Raw genomic sequence first — 19,300 nt, 5'->3', positions numbered from 1 at the left:
TGTGCCTACGAAAGTGATCAGGATGGACCGGGTGCGACCCATCTGCCTTGCGTTGGCAATGGCGTAAGTGCTGCTGGGATTCATAGCCTGCAGGTCCTCGATTATCTCCTCTTGGTTTTGATTGTCCACGGCGTTGTAGATTACGCCGCGGAGGGCGTTGTCAGGTGCGGCCACATAAGCGCGCAGTGGGTACAGCTAAGTGGCGAGACGCAACTCAGAGGTATGCACGTACTGTCGGGTGCGTTGTTCCGAGGGCGTACTGACGGTGAAAGAGTTGTATGGGTTTATGCGTACGCGGTCATCGCCACGGGTGGCGGCGTACTCAACGCTGGCGCTAGAACAGAGTGAGGCAAGAAGGGCCCCATTGGTGGTTGTACGGAGGTCGAGGCCACCTCCAGGGCGGAAGACGATCTTGTAGCCTTCCGCTGGGAGTCGAGGCAGCGGGACGTGGCGGCGTAGGCGGTGAGTCTTCAGCGATGGCGGGGTTGCCATGGTGGTCTTGAGGTGGGCGTTCGTGGCTGAAACGGCTTTCTTTGGATGGGCCGCACGGTGGGCTTGGAGCATTCGGGTCCAGCGGGGGTCGTCATCAAATTCTTGTTGGGAGATGATTGTACCGTCGACTATACTTTTCATATCGGCGGCTTCGTGGCAACGGGAGCGAGTGCCGGCGCAGCGGACGCCGGTGCGACGCTAGGGGCAGCTGCGCGCTGCGGGCGAGGTGGCGTTGCGCCGAGCGTTGGGCTTAGCTTGGTGGTCCCGTGGCTGGTCAAAAATAAGGCCCTGGTGAAACGGTGGTCGGCGGGTCCGGGCAAATGAGGTGTCAGGAAGGTCCTTACACCTTCGCGTGCTCGGTAGCGGAAACTGGAGAATATCCCGGGCGAGATGCCAAAGCCAGGAGAAGAAATCGCGGAGCCCATGCGAGGCACGTCCGAGGAACGCCGGGCGTCTCAAGCGTCCTCTTCTACGCCAGCTGCCCGGCCAGAACGCCGACGCCGTCTACTCGCGCCACCAAGCCGCCTGCTTTACCTCGCCTAGCCAGAGCTGGCGCGCTCCGGTCGCCCGGTCGGTCAGCTTACGCCGCGACCTATGGTGAGACCAGCGCCACTCCTTTCACCAGCTTGTCGCCGCGTCGCCGCGTCGAGACTGTTACGCGTCCTTGCACTCGTGGCAAGCCCGGACTCGCGCAGCCGTTAACCTCATGCAAGCCCTATATGTGTTCCCTGCCGCAATGTCTGCTTGAGTGTTTATTTTAGGCGTGCTTTCTATTTCCTTCTATTTACTTTATGCCTCTTTTTAGTTTGATTAAAAGTCTTTGTGTGTGTGTTCAAACCAACGGCTTTGTCCTCAATTGGGTTCTCGGAGGCTCCGCCTAAGAGAACCAACCGAACCATTGAGTACACGAACCTTTGCCCTATACTTGAGGCCATCACAATATTCACCTCTACATAAAGTACCGGTGCACCAGAGCGTTACTCTTCTGTTAGGTAATGTGTGAAGCAATATTCTAAAAAGAAAAAGCGCTATGCACACCACACCATAGAAGAGAGTCCTGCAGATATTGCAGTCTTGAGCGAGTTTTGTCTAAGTGTTGATGTCACAATCATCATCATCGTCATCATCAGCAGCAGCGGCCTATTTATGCCCACCGATGGATGAAGGCGATCTTCAATGCTGATGTACAACGCAAGAACGTGAAAACAGCACGTGTTTACCTCTCAGAGATTAAACAGGGTGGGAGACCATGGTCGTGAACTTTTGTAATGGGTAAATGAATTGTGTTCTTTGATTCCGATTGGCTACGAAGAAGAAGTTCCGTGTCAATGTCTCTATTAGTTTTGGTTCAGTTATCGTTTTCACCTGGTACCACGCAGATGATTGCGATCAGTTTTTTACGAAGGGTCTATACACAGAAGAGTAAGCATTTGGGCTAGTTGGTTCATCATTACGAGAAGTAAAAACAGCGCAAAACAACAGGACGAGGAGAGGAGCACAGGCAACAGCGCTATTGCCTGTGTCCCTTTCCTCGTCCTGTTGTTTAGCGCTGTTTTACTGCCTAAACACGGTGCTCGCCAATCTATCGTGACATTTCGGGGAGCAACGTTCTTCCTTAGCGGGTATTTTATCCTCGCGGGTATCCTTAGCGGGTATTAGCATGGAAAACTTGAAAACTTTCTCTTCCCTAAATAAAAGGCTTTTCTTGTCAAGCGTTGAATAATTTTTTTTTCATTTCATGTCCCATCGCATATCACGGATGGTGTTGGGGATGTTCGGGACACAGCCCAAAAACCAGTATTTTGCTTTACAGGGACAGTGCCATTTTACATTGCAACGGTTGCAGCATGTGAACGCAGAATTATATACGGTACATAAAGAATGTGCGCATATACAAGCATGTATGTGTGTCATAGATTTACAAACTGAGCAAATATTTATGCAGTTTTTAACAAGTTAGTCACTGAGAAAAGTTAATAAGGGAAAAAAAGCAACAAGAAATGACACAAATACGTTAAAGATACCACAAATCGTTAGTTGATGTACTCTGCAATCGCTCATGCTGTGGTGGTCTTGTGCGACAGCCACAGCTGTACTTCTGGAGAACCATTTGTAACAGTCGTCTCATCGATAGTTACATGCGTCTGGAGGCTCGATGGTGTTTTATTCCTGATACATTAAAGAAGAACCAATACTGAGCTACTTAGAGATGTTAATTGTAGAAGCATATATGAATTGAACAGCGTGGTACCGATGCTAGAAATTTCGGATATTCAAACTACCGTAGCAAAAACCAATTTTTCATTTATATGATATATTATAACCGCCCTTTAGTGAAGACATCCTGAGGATGGCTCAAACAAATCTTGAGTTGTTTCAAGCCCGCAGGTGAAATGCATCAGCCGCCACTGGGAAGGTGCATCGTACTCACGTAGGTGGTCGTCGGAAGGGCACAGGCGTAGATGAACAGGATGACGCAGCCGACGAAGATCTCCCGGTGCCGCCGCAGGACGAGCGGGTACTCGTCGCACAGTCCGGTCAGCATTGCCTCCAAACCCCCGAACTGCGCAGACCGTCATTGTGACTCGTGCGATGAACAAATGTGTCCAGCGCCTATACATAAAATCAAGCCTGTTGAAATGGGGCGTAATGTTAGCGCTCTTTCGGTTACCACAGCCCCAAAGCATCATGAAATGCACTTCGACAACGAGGTGTTTCGCTTACTGGTAATTTACTCTCGATAACAATAAAATTACAATAAAAAGTAGCGATTTGAACTGCTACTAAATCTGATTGTGCTTTTAACTAAATACTTGTGGAGTCAAATAATCACAGTTTAAGTTAGAAAATGTAACACGCTGCCTTTCGCGTACTGTCATGCGTACGTTGCTTTACTTTTTTACAGGGGACCATTCTCAGGGTCTAAAATTACGTATTGGGTGTTTATTGTTTGTTCTGAGGCATTTAACAGAATTCTTGAACTGGATTAATCAAAGAAGTGGACCTTACTCGCACAAGACATGCAAATACATACCTCATAAGAAAATCACGACTTCCTCCTTTTAAATTTTACATTCCGTCAGTTACAGCCAAGTAAAAGTTTTACCTCGTGAGATCAAGGATCAAGGATCAAGGAATGGTATTCGTCTTGAAGACATTCTCAATGCGCGCCAGTGTCGATATGATCATTGCCAAAGTGTAGGACAAAATAGATTGCCGCTACAATTACAAAATGGTATTTTGGTAAATAAGTCCGTGGAGCGACAGTGCCTTGCTACACCAAGTATGACGGTGCCTATTCCTGAACTGATGCCAGCCTCAGAATTTGTTCGCAGTGCATACGGCTTCCACGCCCACCGGCTACAATACGTGAACTTCAGTGTGCCGCTCCAAGACACAGCAAGGCAGAAGTTTATAAGACGATGGAGGCTTAAACTGAGGATCAGTGGTCGACGAATGAATGTCGCTGGAATTTCAGCAGGAGTCTTCCTCAGAGTGGAAATTACTTTCCTTCACAGCCATTACCTCGTGATCGAGTCGGTTACTCTTACCCCTCCCTCAATAGGGGAGGAGAACAAGCCGGTGGGCTTATTGAGGTCAAGTTGCTCATAAAGAACGAAAGGAAGGAGAAGTGTGGAAATGAAAAGGGGGAAGATCGGTTTTTTGAAGGAACGATAATGATGGGAAACGTAAAAATATTTAAACCTATAATAGACACTGTCAATCAAGTGTACTCAGTTTTCAAAGCAGGAAATACGCATATTATTCAGTGAGATTTTTAAAATCGCTAAAGAGAGTGGAGAAGCGAAAAATGTGCACTCAGTAAACGAAAACTAGTTCCAGATATGTGTGTTCGGTAAAGAGTGTAAATAGAAAGTGAAAGCAACGAACATGTATACATGTAGCATCGGGAAATGAGGGAAAAAGAAGAAAGCTTTGCTTCACGTAGCAACACCCGTGGGAGTTCTAAGTATGCGTAAGCTTTGTGCCACTTGCTGCTCTCCACGCAGCTCTGCGTCATGAACAGTGTTATAAAACATGATCCAGAAGGTACAAACGATTGCGCTGTGGCGAAACGAATTGGTGCAGGCGGCGGTGCAAGATGCACTGATAAAGCAAGCGAAGTAGTGTAGGTGGCGACGCCAGGTGCGCTGATGACCCCCGGGCATCATAAACTGTTATCGCTCTTAACCGCCTTATTCATCCTTGTCGAGCCATCATAAACCATAATTAAACGTACACCTTAGGCTGCACGGACCCATCAAACGTTCTCTGGCATGGCCGCGTGGACCCTATCGTGAAAGCTATCTGCGATGCGAACAGAAAGTGCCGACTGCTGATGGCTCCGCGCGCTGTGTTTTCGCCACTTCGCGTTGAGGAAACACGCACGGGCTGATATCGTGAAAGCGACCGTGAAAGAGGCAGCGTGCAGTGTGTGCTGAGACCTCCTTGGGCACTGTCCTTTCGCCACTTCGTTGACGTTGAAGTGACAGGCAGCACGAAGTCGCTCTCTTCTACAATCTCGAAAGTGATCGTCTTACACGAAGGATGGTTTTCTGGTTAGGTAAGCAAAGAAATGCAAAGGCAATTAAAAGCGGAAAGAGACAGTACATTGATTAGATACCGAAAAACTGAGGGCAAGAAATATTCGATTATATATGCCAGCAAGTTAGTAAAGCACGGCTCGGTATTTATTATTTCTTCGATAGATACTATCACCCTTTGGTAAAATGCTTTATGCAGAAGTGGTAACAAGATACCTACAGAAAATACTATAATAGCTACACATCGTAAAATGGCACATAAAAAAGACATGAAACCGAAGAATGAAGCAAGGCATGAAAGGACTGGCGTTTGCAAAACCGACAGCATTCCGAGCAATCGTGCAACTGCTGGTGGCGCTCAGTTAGCGGAAAAACTAAAGAAGAAGAATTCTGAAAAACACACACACACACACACACGCACACAAATATATATATATATATATATATATATATATATATATATATATAATCTCATGCTTTATTTGGATTTATTGCAGATTGGTTTCTATGATAATGATTAAGCAAAAGCGAGTCCCTCAGTTTTCTTTTCCAATTTTACTTGTAACATGTTCCTATATTGTCACGTAGTAGTGGCGGTAAAGAAGACATTAAAACAGTGATTGACGGTACTGCCGTATATTGGGCGACGTTGTGCCGTCAAAAGCACGCTCCACTCAAAGAACAACGGTAGCGGCGAACCCAGTCAGCGATCGTCGAAAATTTCACCTGTAGGTCAGGCGCGTCGGTTTTTATACACGAGCCATCGAACATTCCAGAGAAATTGCTGTGGCCCGTGTGTCTTTCGGAAAGTTCTACACCATTTCCGTCCCGCATACATGCCACCAGATTACACAAGCTTCGGTGACGACAGCGGGTAAAACCATCGATAACGTTCCGGAAACTTCCAATGCATGCAGGTACATCCCTCGCTGAGCGATATCCTTTGTTAGACTGCGAAAAACGCTCACACGAAAAAGATAAACAAGCCTACGTATCAATGCCCCGTCTCAAACAGCATCGTCCCGACGCTACAATCATTGTAGTGGGCTCGGTAGCATCGCCCGGAGCACTATGACTTATTTCATACTGTTCTTCGTACAGATCCTGCTGGGGTTACGTGGATGCAGCGCTGGTTCCTTTTCTGCCTCGGCAAAGGCGTTGGCGTCAACGGCGTCGATCACACGGCAACCCATTTCCACTGCACTGGGCGTATCGCCAGCATTGATACCGACGTGCTCACGTCACATGAATTTTGGGCCGGCTGAGTCACACCTGGGTCGCTCATTTGGCTCACCAGCAACCCCTGGAACATCGGTGGACCAGCTTAAAAGGAAGCCCAGCAGCCGCGCTTAACTCAGTATGCTCGGTAGCATCGCCCGGAGCACTATGACTTACTTCATACTGTTCTTCGTACAGGTTGGTAACAAATGGTGTTTTTGTGCCTGCGTTAAGACCAACGATGTCTGTCTGGTAGCGCTGCCGAGCCCACAGTGCGCACTGCTTTGTTGTTTGGAATCATTTCGTGTCATTCTCATGCTATTGCAACGGAGTGGTGACGCAGAGCAAAATCCGGGCCCCGATAAACTAGATGAAATATTGCGGGCTGTAACTCAAATCCGAACTTCGCACTCGACCCTAGAAACTGGTCTAGCAAATGTGCAGCAGAGGCTTTCACAAATTGAAGCGACCCTCTCGTCACTCAGGAAATATCACGAGAAAGTTGATAAGTGTGAGGCAACTGTGCACGCTGTGCGCAGTGAAGTTGTGAAGTTGCCCAAATGACTAGAAAAATTGATGAGCTGGAAAATAGGAGCCGCCGCAATAACCTCGTCATATATGGCGTGAAAGAGCACGATATGAAAAATCCTGCAGCCTTGGAATCCTTTGTAACAAAAGATATACTGCATAATATTCTTGACGTCGGTGTACGCGTTCCAGAACGACGGAACGCGTACACCGAATTGGCTTAAAAAAGCCTGGTCGAGATCGACCAATCATACTACGCTTTTATGACTTTACCAAAAAAAATGACAGTTCTTCGCAACTGTTTCAAATTGAAAGGAAAGAAAATTTCAATTTCTGGAGACTTTTTCCGCTGACATTCGTGAAATACGCAAGAAGCTATGGCAAGTCGCCGCAGGTAGTAGGGATAACGGCGATAAAATCAGCCTACATTTTGACAAATGAAGGATTAATGAAGACCTGTACGTCTGGAATAATGATCAGGAAAAAATGGAGCCATTGCACCGCTCGAAGCCCCAGTTGTCAGCGAACGCTAGCACTTCCAATGAATGACAAACAGAGAGTACTGCATGGCTGACGGTACTGTGCTTTAATGCGAGAAGCATTGTCAATAAACTTGAAAAATTTGAGGAACCGCTGCTGTTGTATGGCCCAGATGTAATCGTAATTACAGTGACGTGTTTGAACTCAGATATCCATGATTCTGAGGTGATTACTCCGTCCTATGCATTTCTGCGCACAGATCGGCACGGTCGTGGTGGAGGCGTTGCTATTGCTGTTAAGCGGCATTTGTTTGTCCACCGAGAAACCGGCATTACTTATCATGAGAGCGTCTGGTGTACAATAAAGGTCAATGACGTCAATTTACTTATAGGTGGTGTTTACAGGCGACCAGGCGCTCCGGACAGTTACCTTGTAGAACTGCACGACTTCTTATATAACCACACCAACCAAAGAACGAAATTAATTCTAGCTGGAGACTTTAACTTAGGGGGCATTGATTGAGATACTTTTAATCAGCAATAAAGAAGTCAAAAGTTGTGACCTTCTTTTTGATATCATGCAGATTTCTCGCTAGCTCAACTTGTGCACGAACCAACACGCGTTCAAGGGCAAGTGTGCTCAGTGCTAGACCTTGTCTTTGCGTCCACATCTTTAACCCCTCAAGTTAGCATAGAACCGGGTATATCCGACCATAAAATGATTTTACTGGCGGTTGACGATCTTGGCACGGGTGCAAGGCCCTCTAGTACTGACACCAGAATTTTGGTTAAGGATTACACAAGGGCTAATGATGAAAGCATCATTGATTTTTTAGGAATTATGGAAGATGATTTTGACGATGGTACGTTGGACGCCAACGACCTATGGTTAAAATTAAAAAATGGGATTTCACACTGTGAAGGTAATTTTATTCCTACCAAGCTCAAAAAGATCAAGCAGAGGTCGCCGTGGATTACAAGAACTATCATACACCTCAAAAGAAGGGTTCAAAGGATGCGCAAGAAAAAACATAATCCCACTATGGTTAGTCAGCTTTCACGAGAACTGAAAGAAAGGTTAAGAAGCGCGAGAGATAACTTTTTTTCTAATACTTTACCTGAGTTCATGACAAATCAGCCTCGGAAATTCTGGCGGCATCTATCAAAAGCGGAAAGTCCTCCAATCAAATTGGAAATTGCCGGTATAGTGGTTGAGAATGCGCGTGCCATCGCTAACTCATTCAATACATATTTTCAGTTGGTATTCTCCCGTGCCCACGTCCCTAATATGCCCTTGTCAGAGTATGACTCTGCAATGCCTGAAATCCTGATAACATAAACCGGCATTTTGAATTTGCTGCTACAGATAGACGTTAAAAATCGCCTGGCCCTGATAATTTATCAAGCATTTTCCTCAAGCGATACGCGGGTCAGGTGTCCCGCTTCCTGCATAAAATTTTCAGTGCATCACTTGAAACGGCAGTGCTTTCCGCAGACTGGTTGCGCGCAAAAGTCGTGCCAATTCATAAAGGTGGGAACAAGAAGCTTCTTGACGCATACAGGCCAATATCCCTAACCAGCACATGTTGCAAACTAATGGAACATATAATAAATATAGCTATCGTAACTTAAGTGGAAGAAAATAACCTATTACACTTCAGACAACACGGCTTCAGGCAAGGGCTTTCAACTGTAACTCAACTTTTAGAAATTATACACGACTCTGCAGTAACAATCGATTCAAGACTGCAAGCTGACGCAATTTTTGTCGATTTTTCGAAGGCATTCGCCTGCGTTCCAGACAGTTTACTAATCTTCAAACCCAAACCAATTGGTATTAATCCCAGGACTGTTTCATGGATCGAAGCCAACCTCTAGAATTGGTCCCAGTTTGTTTGCGTAAAAGATACTGAATCAGACTATCTTGATGCTCTTTCTGATGTGCCATAGGGAACTGTTCTGGGGCCAACTCTGTTTCTTTTATATATGAACGACTTGTATACGTGTATGGAACCAGGGGTTACAATCAGGCTTTTTGCGGACGACTGCGTCATATACACAACTGTTAAAACATCCGATGAACAGACAATACCTAATAAGTCTGTACGAAACATCGTTGCCTGGTGCGAAAAATGGGGCATGCAAATTAACACACAGAAAACCAGGTGTATGACTAACACGTAAGAAAGAGCCCTTAAATTTCACATATGAACTAAGTAATACTTCGTTGGAACGAGTAGACTCAGTCAAATATCTAGGTGTCACAATAACAAGATCGCTGAAATGGGACGTACATATCAATAAGGTTTGCGCACGCGCGTTCAAACAGCTCGGATTTTTACGAAGAAAGCTAGCGACAGCCCCCACCTCAGTGAAATTAACTGCTTATAAAACTTTGGCTAGGCCGATATTAGAATACGGCAGCATAGTACGGAAACGGCATCAAAAGGAGTTAAACTTGGCATTAGAAAAGATACAAAGCAGGTCGCTCCGATTCATATACACAAAGTGTTCGAGGTACGACAGCGTAACTGCGCTTCGCACACAAGGACGCATACCGACACTTGCTGGTCGGAGGACGTTAGCCTGTTTGAAGTTCCTTTACCTTGTTTACCATGACCTGATAAACGTAAATCCGACTACTTGTTGCCCCCCGGACGTCACTCCAGTCCAACTAACCATGATAAATGTATCCGACCATTCTTTTCGCGTTGCGGCACACTAAAATACTCATTTTTTCCGTCAACAATACATCTGTGGAATTCCCTGCCAAGTAACATGGTTTACTCACAATCTGTGGATTCATTCGTGTCGACACTCGAATTGCACTTCGAGTAATTATTGAAATGATGACCGCATTGTGGCGTTCCTGAAAAATTATCAATGACGTATTGCCATGCCCCAACTTCTTTCACGCGCCGGTGTCCATACGTTCTTTCGTACTTATCTGCGCTTGGTTCCTGCGCACGTGTGTCCATAGGATGGTATGATAATAAACATTACACTTGATACTGTTTGTACATTACACGGCACACCCAAATGCACTTTTTTCCTGTATTAACTGCTTCTTACACTTTACATGGCGTACGCACTGTATAGGTTGTTTTTGTTTCCTTTTATTTACTTATTGCTGACATGGCGCGTCGATTGTAACCATTGCTTTTTTGTTTGAGTTTGCTGCAAACCCCATGTATAACAAAGCGCTACGCCTGTACTGTTTGTATGTCCACTCCTGCATGCGCCTCTCAATGCTTACAGTATTGATAAATAAAAAAAATAACAGGGCAGCAAAACACGGAAGCACGCTTATCAAAGAAACAAATTTCAAAGGAACGCAGTAAAAAAAAAGAAAGTCCAATGGCCAGTTACGCAAAGACCCAATATTCATTCGCGCAAGAGGAACGGCTTAAACTGCAAAACGTGGACTATGTCAGGTCGTGAGCGGCGCCGCTGTGATAGCGAAATATCTTCTGGTACGACCTGAAAGTCGAGTGCGCCAGTGCGTCGGATGATCTTGTAGGATCCGAAATAGCAGGTAAAAGCTTCTGGCTAAGTCCTCGTCAGCGTATCGGCTCCAAACCCAAAAACGGCTGCCGGGCTGGCACTCGACGTAGAATCGTCGAAGGCTGTAGTGTCGGCTGTCGGTCTTCAGCTGATTCTTGATCCGCAGGCCGGCGAGCTGTCGGGCTTCTTCGGTGCGAAGGAGCTAGGTGGGGACGTCAAGATTCTCCCCGTACTAAACGTGCGGTAGCATGGCGTCAAGAATCGTTGTCGGTTTCATGCTGTAAACCAGCTAGAATGACGTGATCTGGGTTGTTTCATGCACCGCCGTGTTGTAAGCGAACGTTCCGTACGGCAGCACGGCATCCCAGATCTTGTGTTCGACGTCAATGTACATTGCTAACATGTCGGCGAAGGTCTATTACAGGCGCTCCGTAAGACCAATTTTCTGCGAGTGGTAGGCAGTTGTCCTCCTGTCGCTTGTCTCACTGTATTGCAGAAGCGCCTGGGTGAGCTCTGCTGTAAAGCCGCTCCTCTGTCGGAACGGAGGATTTCTGGGGCACCATGTCGCAGCAGGATGTCCTTGACAAAGAATTTCGCTACTTCGGCTGTGCTACCTTTCGGCAGAGATTTCGTTTCAGCGAAGCGGATGAGTAAGTCCGTCGCCACGACGATCCACTTATTTTCGGATGTTGACGTCGGAAAGGGTCCCAACAAATTCATCCCGATTTGCTGAAATGGTCGGTAAGGAGGCTCGATCGGCTGTAGTAATCCTGCTGGCCTTATAGGTGGCGCCTTACGTCGCTGACAGTCTCGGCATGTCTTGGCGTAACGAGTGGCAACGGTGGTCAGGCGCGGCCAGTAATATTTTTCCTGCATCCTGGATAGCGTCCGGGAGAATCCGAGATGTCCAGCAGTCGGATCGTCCTGTAGGGCGTGGAGTACTTCTGGACGCAGCGCTGAGGGAACAACAAGAAAGCAGTTGGCACGGACTGGTGAGAATTTCTTTATGAATAGGTTGTTTTGAGGCGAGAACGAAGACAGACCTCAATTAAATAGTCTAGCGACAACGTTGCAAATACTCTACGAGGCTTTTTAGTTCCTGGTCTGGTCATTGCTGTTGAACGAGTTCATCCACTCTTATTATTCCACGGAAGGCGTCGTCATCCTCGTCATCTTGCGGTGACGGGTCAGTAGGGTCGCGTGATTGGCAATCGGCATCAGAATGTTTTCGTCCGGATTTTTAGGTTTTGGTCATGTCATATCCTTGCAGTCTGAGGCTACACCCTGCCAGCCGTCCTCAAGTGTCCGTTATATTCGCTGGCCAAAACAACGCGTGATGTTCGCTGGCGATTTTGAGTCACCAGCCATATATGCAAGGGCGGAATTTTGCTGCGGCCCACATGGCTCCATCATGGCTCCACAGCCACGGTCTTTTAGGGAAGAGGTCCGACCAGCAGCTATTTTTCAGTGGAATGGCCGGGGACTCAGAGCGCGCCTTTCGGATTTCCGTCGCTTCGTGTACGCCAATATGTTTCCCATCATCGTCATTTGCGAGCCGAAATTATCGAAAAAAATCAGGCTTTCTGGATATGAATCATTTATGTCGTCAGCTGTTTATGAAAACAGTAAGGTTTTGGTGTTTATTCGCCGTGACCTCACCTACACTCATCAGCCTGTACCACCTAATGACAGTAATCAATATATATGCCTAAACGTAAGGAAAAAGAATCTGGCCTTTACTTTTGTAGGCGCCTAACCTCAGCAGTCATGGAGGCATTACGGAATCAGGGTGTAGATGAGCCATATGTAAAGATACTGGAAGATATCTATAGCGGCTCCACAGCCACCGTAGTCCTCCACAAAGAAAGCAACAAAATCCCTATAAAGAAAGGCGTCAGACAGGGAGATACGATATCTCCAATGCTATTCATAGCATGTTTACAGGAGGTATTCAGAGGCCTGGAGTGGGAGGAATTGGGGATAAAAGTTGATGGAGAATACCTTAGCAACTTGCGATTCGCTGATGATATTGCCTTGCTTAGTAACTCAGGAGACCAATTGCAATGCATGCTCACTGACCTGGAGAGGCAAAGCAGAAGGGTGGGTCTGAAAATTAATCTGCAGAAAACTAAAGTAATGTTTAACAGGCTCGGAAGAGAACAGCAGTTTACGATAGGTAGCGAAGCACTGGAAGGGGTAAGGGACTACATCTACTTAGGGCAGGTAGTGACCACGGATCCGGATCATGAGACTGAAATAACCAGAAGAATAAGAATGGGCTGGGGTGCGTTTGGCAGGCATTCTCAAATCATGAACAGCAGGTTGCCACTATCCCTCAAAAGGAAAGTGTATAACAGCTGTGTGTTACCAGTACTCACATATGGGGCAGAAACCTGGAGACTTACGAAAAGGGTTCTGCTGAAATTGAGGACGACGCAACGAGCTATGGAAAGAAGAATGATGGGTGTGACGTTAAGGGATAAGAAAAGAGCAGATTGGGTGAGGCAACAAACGCGGGTAAACAACATCTTAGTTGAAATCAAGAAAAAGAAATGGGCATAACAAACGCAATCTCGATTCGGACGACGTCCTCTGAGATCGCAGAGCAGGCTGCAATAGCGATGGCCTTATTGGACGACAAGAGGACGTCAATCTACAGTGACTCCATATCAGCTGTTAGGGCGTTTGCCAAAGGAACCATATCCGAGCTGGCCCTAAGGATACTAGGAAACAAGGAGATCAAGCCACACACATTGATATGGTTTCCAGCCCACATGGGACAGATCGAGGGTGCCCCGCCCAACCTCAACGAGTCGGCACACGGAGCTGCGCGAGGGATCATCAACCGCGTAGCTACCGGGCAGCGTGACGCTGGGGCTACTGACAATCGGGACTCTCCTTCCTCCTACACGGAAATTACTAAGCACTTTTATTTGGCTCGGAGGATCTACCCCCTCCCACATTGCAAACTCAATAGACCTCAAGCTTTGACACTAAGGCTTCTACAGACGGGGGCTTACCCAAACCCCCTACTTCTTCACAAGGTGTACCCCGAAATTCAGACAACAAATGCATGTGCACTATGCAATGATTTAGCGAATTTACCTCACATGCTCTGGCGATGTCCCGCGTTACACAGCGATAATAACAACACTTCTTCACGTTGGGATGCGGTCCTACACAGCCCCAACCTCGAAGAACAGTTATGGGCTGTCCAACGGGCCCGCGACGCGGCGGAGAGACTCGGCCTCTCTGTCCCGACGTGGGAGCGGCCCGCTGCGCGCTAGTGCGCGCCCTAAAGGACCCTAAGAAAGTTTTTCATCCATCCATCCATCCATGGGCCGGACATGTAATGAGGAGGGAAGATAACCGATGGTCACTAAGGGTTACGGACTGGATTCCAAGGGAAGGGATGCGTAGCAGGGGGCGGCAGAAAGTTAGGTGGGCGGATGACATTAAGATGTTTGCAGGGACAACATGGCCACAATTAGTACATGACCGGGGTAGTTGGAGAAGTATGGGAGAGGCCTTTACCCTGCAGTGGGCGTAACTAGGCTGATGATGATGATGATGATGATGATGATGATGATGATGACCTATCTCCGTCAAGTCGATTTGATTACAAAAGACTACGAGACATCCTTTCCTCAACTTCCAAACCCTGGTTCATCATTGGAGATTTCAACTTTCTGGGGAAGTCCGATCATCAACGCAAGAGGCAGAGCTCTGGTATCTTTCGCCTCCAGTAATGGACTTTGGCTGCTGAATGATGGAAGTCCTACATTCTTACGTGGCTCCACGTACAGCAGCTGTCTTGACTTGGCTTTCGTCTCACGATGCCTAGTCAGACGTGCAGGGTGGTTTGCCGACATAGAGACGCACGGAAGCGACAATATCCCCACGTACTTCAAGATCAGAGGATTGACCGCTTCCAAAATACGGGATACGATCCAAAGAGTGGACTGGCCTAAATTTCAGTCTATTATGGAAGAACACTGCGACGCCAATCCATCTTTCGACTTGGAAGAGGCAATCAAGAGCTGGTGCAAGACCCTATGCGTACTCTAACATGCTCCTCGAAACTTAATGATTTTGATGTGGAACTAGAACGACTTCGAGCAATCCGACTAGGTGCTGAACGAAGATACCGACGTACGAAAACAATGGACAATCAACGGACCGCCACGCGCACGCAAAAGAAGATACAGCGCCGGTTAGACAAGCTCGAATCGCAGCGTTGCGCTGCCTTCTGTGAGTCGCTAGATCCACGCAAGCCTTTATCGCAACTATGGAGAACGGTGCGCGGACTGCGGACACTTCGCGTACAGCGATTCCCATTCAAGGCGCTTGCCCTCTCTCAAAAGAGATCGGAGATTGACGTGACAGAGGATTTCTGCGCCAGATTATCCGGCCAACTCACAGCTACCAACATTCCATCGCCTTCGAGCAGCTGTCCGCCACCACGTGATCACCGGTTGGATCTACCATTCTCGATCCACGAACTTAAGGCAGCATTAGCTTTGTGTAGCCGCACATCAGCGCCAGGACCTGACAGAATTTCTTATCGAGCTCTGTGTCACATGGGGGAGCGAGCGAGAGGAGTTCTTCTTGAGGTGTACAATGAATCTTGGAGAAATGGCACGCTACCAACAACCTGGAAGACAAGTCGCCTTGTTCCACTGCTGAAGCCTGGCAACTCGCCGTTGGAGCTCTCATCATATCGCCCGATCGCTTTGGCGAGCTGGGTGGGCAAAGTAATGGAGAGGATGATCCTAGGACGCCTGGAGGGGTACTTGGAGTACTACAACACCTACCCAGATGCCATGGCGGGCTTCCGACGCGGTCGATCATCGATCGATAACGTCATCGACCTGGTGACCTACATTCAACATGAGAAATGCCGTAAGCGTCTCTGCGCATCCTTATTCCTCGACGTTAAAGGGGCGTATGACAACGTTACACATGAAGCCATTCTCTCTGCTCTCGCAGAGGTAGGAGTGCGTGGTCCGATGTTTCAATGGATACAGAGCTATCTATCCATGCGATCCTTCTTTGTAAGCACCGAGGAAGGCCATACTTCTCTACATTATAGCTACCACGGCGTCCCCCAGGGCGGTGTACTTAGCCCCGTGTTATTTAATCTAACACTAATTGCTCTCCTTGAGCACGTGCCAACCACAGTCAGGCTATCAATGTACGCGGATGACATCTGCAGTAACACGCCTACAGTTGCGAGCGAGAATTCAGAGAGCCGCCACACAAACTGCTATCTACCTCCGTAATCGAGGCTTGGAAATTTCCTCCGAGAAATGCGCACTAGTGCCATTTACGCGCAAACCCATGGCAAACTACAGTGTAATGATAAATGGCCAAATAATACGACGGGTCCGATCGCACAAGTTTCTAGGTGTCATAATCGACAGGGACTTGTCATAGAGCCTACACATATCATACATGAAAAAAACGGTTGACAGGCATCTGCCACCTGTTCAAGTTTTTCGCTGGCAAGACCTGGGGAATTTCGCCTAGTGCCATGTTACAACTGTACAGGGTGCTTTTTCTAGGATTTCTGCGATACAGCTTGCCAGCAATAAACAACACAGGCAAAACGAATCTACGCACAATACAAAGTCTTCAGGGTCAAGTGCTCCGGATCTGTCTAGGCCTGCCTCAGAGTGCTTCAACAGTGGCTACGATAGCAATCGCTAGAGACCACCTTGTCAAGAGCCACATTGAAATTGAAGTACTCAGGACCCATATAAGGCATCTAGCCAGGACTCCTCGTCACCATTTAGCCTCTCTACCAGCGGACAGGCCACACACATATTTCAGCCAAACAATAACTGCATATAATGAATCATTGCCAGCTTGTTTCACTCCGGCTGCGAGACCTTCGATCCCTCCATGGTGCCTCGCTCCGCCCAAAATCAACCTCGCAATACCTGGGATCTCGAAAAAAGCTGATCTGTCATCACCAGCCCTTAGACAGCTCACGCTACTATATTTGTACGTGAACTACCGTGACTCTACGCATATTTACACTGATGGATCTGTACTTCGAAGCAGCTCCGCGGCGGCAATCGTCATACCAGCGAAAGTTACAACAATCAAATTTAAGACGACCCACGCGACAACATCGACGGCAGCAGAGCTCGCAGCGCTCTTTGCTGCCCTTCATCACATTGGTGATGAACCGCCACACAAATGGACAATATTCTGCGATTCGAAGGCGGCACTGCAGTCTCTGCTGTCACCTTTACGACGCGGACCACACGAACAACTAAAATTCCATATTACAGAGACGTTACACCATATAAGTGATGCAGGCCATGAAATAACCTTCCAGTGGCTTCCAAGTCACTGCGGGATTATCGGCAATGAACGGGTGGATCACGCTGCCTGCTCAGCCCATACTGAGGAGCGCCACGTCCCAATTCCTGTTTCTAGAACTGACGCGGCACGGAAGCTCCGCCTACTTGCTCGGCAGTGCACCGCGTCGCAATGGAAGGAGCCACATTTAAGAAATACACGACTGTACTCACTTGATCCAACATTAAGTCTTCGAGCGCCATCACAGCTTCGCCGTAGAGACGCAACGCTTTTATATCGACTTTGGTTGGGCGTTGCCTTTACTAAAGCCTATGCCTTCCACATAGGGATGACCGACACCCCAACCTGTGACCACTGCGGCCATGAAGAATCAATTGGCCATATTTTGTGCGCCTGCCCGCAGTACAGTCCACAGAGGGCATGCCTTAGCCACGAACTTGACCAACTGAACGACCAACCACTATCCGAAAAAAGAATTCTACAACATCGAAAGGACCTACCCTCACAGAAGAAGGCCGTGCAAGCGCTTTTGCGCTTCTTGCGATCTACCGGCCTGTGTGAACGACTTTAACTGGAACGCCTTTTGTGTGTGTGTCTCCATGTGTGCGCGTTCCTTTTTCTTCTTTTTAAAAATTTTTTTTGGTTTTCCTCTCTGTCATCTTTCTAACCCCTATCCCCCATCCCCAGTGTAGGGTAGCAAACCGGAGACTCATATCTGGTTAACCTCCCTGCCTTTCCTCTTCATTCTCTCTCTCTCTCTTTTGCTGCGGCCCAAATGAGGGCGAGACATTCCTTTTAGGTGGCAGAATAGTTTGTTTTCGCTTTTGACAACGATTGGCTAGCGTCAGCTATCACCCTTTCAAGTTCGTCTTTCCTGTGGACAAGAGTGCAGAACGGCACCGAGGCCTAGGCTGCTGGCGTAAGTGTGGATTTCGGTATCGGCGTCCTCGCGGAAGTGTGTAAGTTCTTGAAATACGTTGGCTTGTGGCGTTTTCCAGTTGAAACCGACATTACATTTAGTTAGATGTGTCAGTGGCTCAGCGATGCAGTGCATTCTTGCCGATGGGCTGCAGGAACTTTGGGATTACAGCTGTCTTCTGTCGGTCGGGGCGGACTCCATATTTGCTGATGACGTGGCTAAAGAATGGAAGCTCATCGTAAGCGAAGCGGCACTTTTGCGGCTTCAAAGTCAGCCCTAATGACTTTATGGCCTCTTGTACAGTCGCAAGCCGCCAAAGGTGGTGGTCGAAATTTCCGGTGAAGACGACGACGTCAGCCAAGTAAATAAGACAGGTCTGCCACTTCAGTCCTGTTAACACCGTGTACATTACGTGCTGGAACGTTCCAGGTGCCGAGCACAGTCCAAATTGCGTAACCTTGAACTCGTATAGGCCGTCTGGCATGATGAAAGCGGTGTTTTTGCGATCTCTCTCGTGGACTTCTATTTGTAGTAGCCAGGCTTGAGGTCCATCGACAAGAAACATTTACAATTGCCGAGCCGCTCAAATACGTCTTGCATCCATGGGAGGGGGTGTGCATCCTTCTCCGTGATCTTGTTCAGTCAACGATGATCAACACAGAAACGCAAGGCTCCGTCTTTTTGTTCACCAAGGCTACATGTGATACCCACGGGCTTTTCGACAGCTGGATGTTGTTGTCGTGCCGCATTTCGTCGACTTGTTGTCGTATACCTTCATCTTCTAGCATCGAAACTCTGTAAGCGCCCTGGCGGAGTGGTCAAGCGCACTCAACGGTTATTATGCGATGCTTTGCGACTGGTGTTTCTCGAATCCTTGATGACGTCTAAAAGCAGTCTTTGTATTGTTGGAGCAGACTTCTGAGCTGTTGCTGCTTGGATTTATGCCGAAGTCTGGTTGGGAAACTGTGGTCGCTGGGGTAGATGCGATAGAATTCGAGTGGACCAGCGCATTGCTGCTTTCCACAATTTCGACGATGTACGCGATTGACGTGCCCTTGTTGATGTGCTTGAACTCCTGGCTGAAGTTGGTTGGCATCACTTTCGCTTTCTCTCCGTGCAGTCGAGAGGTGTTCTCCTGCGACGCAAATTTCACGGTCCAGCAGTATTTATTTCATTTACCAAAGTACACACAGCGCCTTCGATAGGCATTACATTGGGGGGAGGGGGGAGGGCGGTATTACGTAAAAGAAAAAAAGGAACGTAATACAGGGAACATAGGATAAAAC

At 47.7% G+C, this 19,300-nt stretch overlaps 1 protein-coding gene across 1 annotated transcript in view; it reads right to left on the bottom strand.

Moving 5' to 3' along the window:
• SerT (Serotonin transporter) overlaps window positions 1-19,300 on the bottom strand; it is a 698,017-nt gene that overhangs the window by 214,709 nt on the left and 464,008 nt on the right. The window contains exon 9 of the mRNA XM_075686868.1: window positions 2,924-3,055. Within this exon, the coding sequence (XP_075542983.1) occupies window positions 2,924-3,055 (132 nt within the window). The remainder of the gene's footprint in view (window positions 1-2,923; window positions 3,056-19,300) is intronic.

The sequence above is a fragment of the Dermacentor variabilis genome, chromosome 3 (assembly GCF_050947875.1).
Source record: "Dermacentor variabilis isolate Ectoservices chromosome 3, ASM5094787v1, whole genome shotgun sequence".
NCBI classification, from domain to species: domain Eukaryota; kingdom Metazoa; phylum Arthropoda; class Arachnida; order Ixodida; family Ixodidae; genus Dermacentor; species Dermacentor variabilis.
The sequence above is the reverse complement of the archived record's forward strand: the minus strand, read 5'-3'. Positions and strand labels throughout refer to the sequence as shown.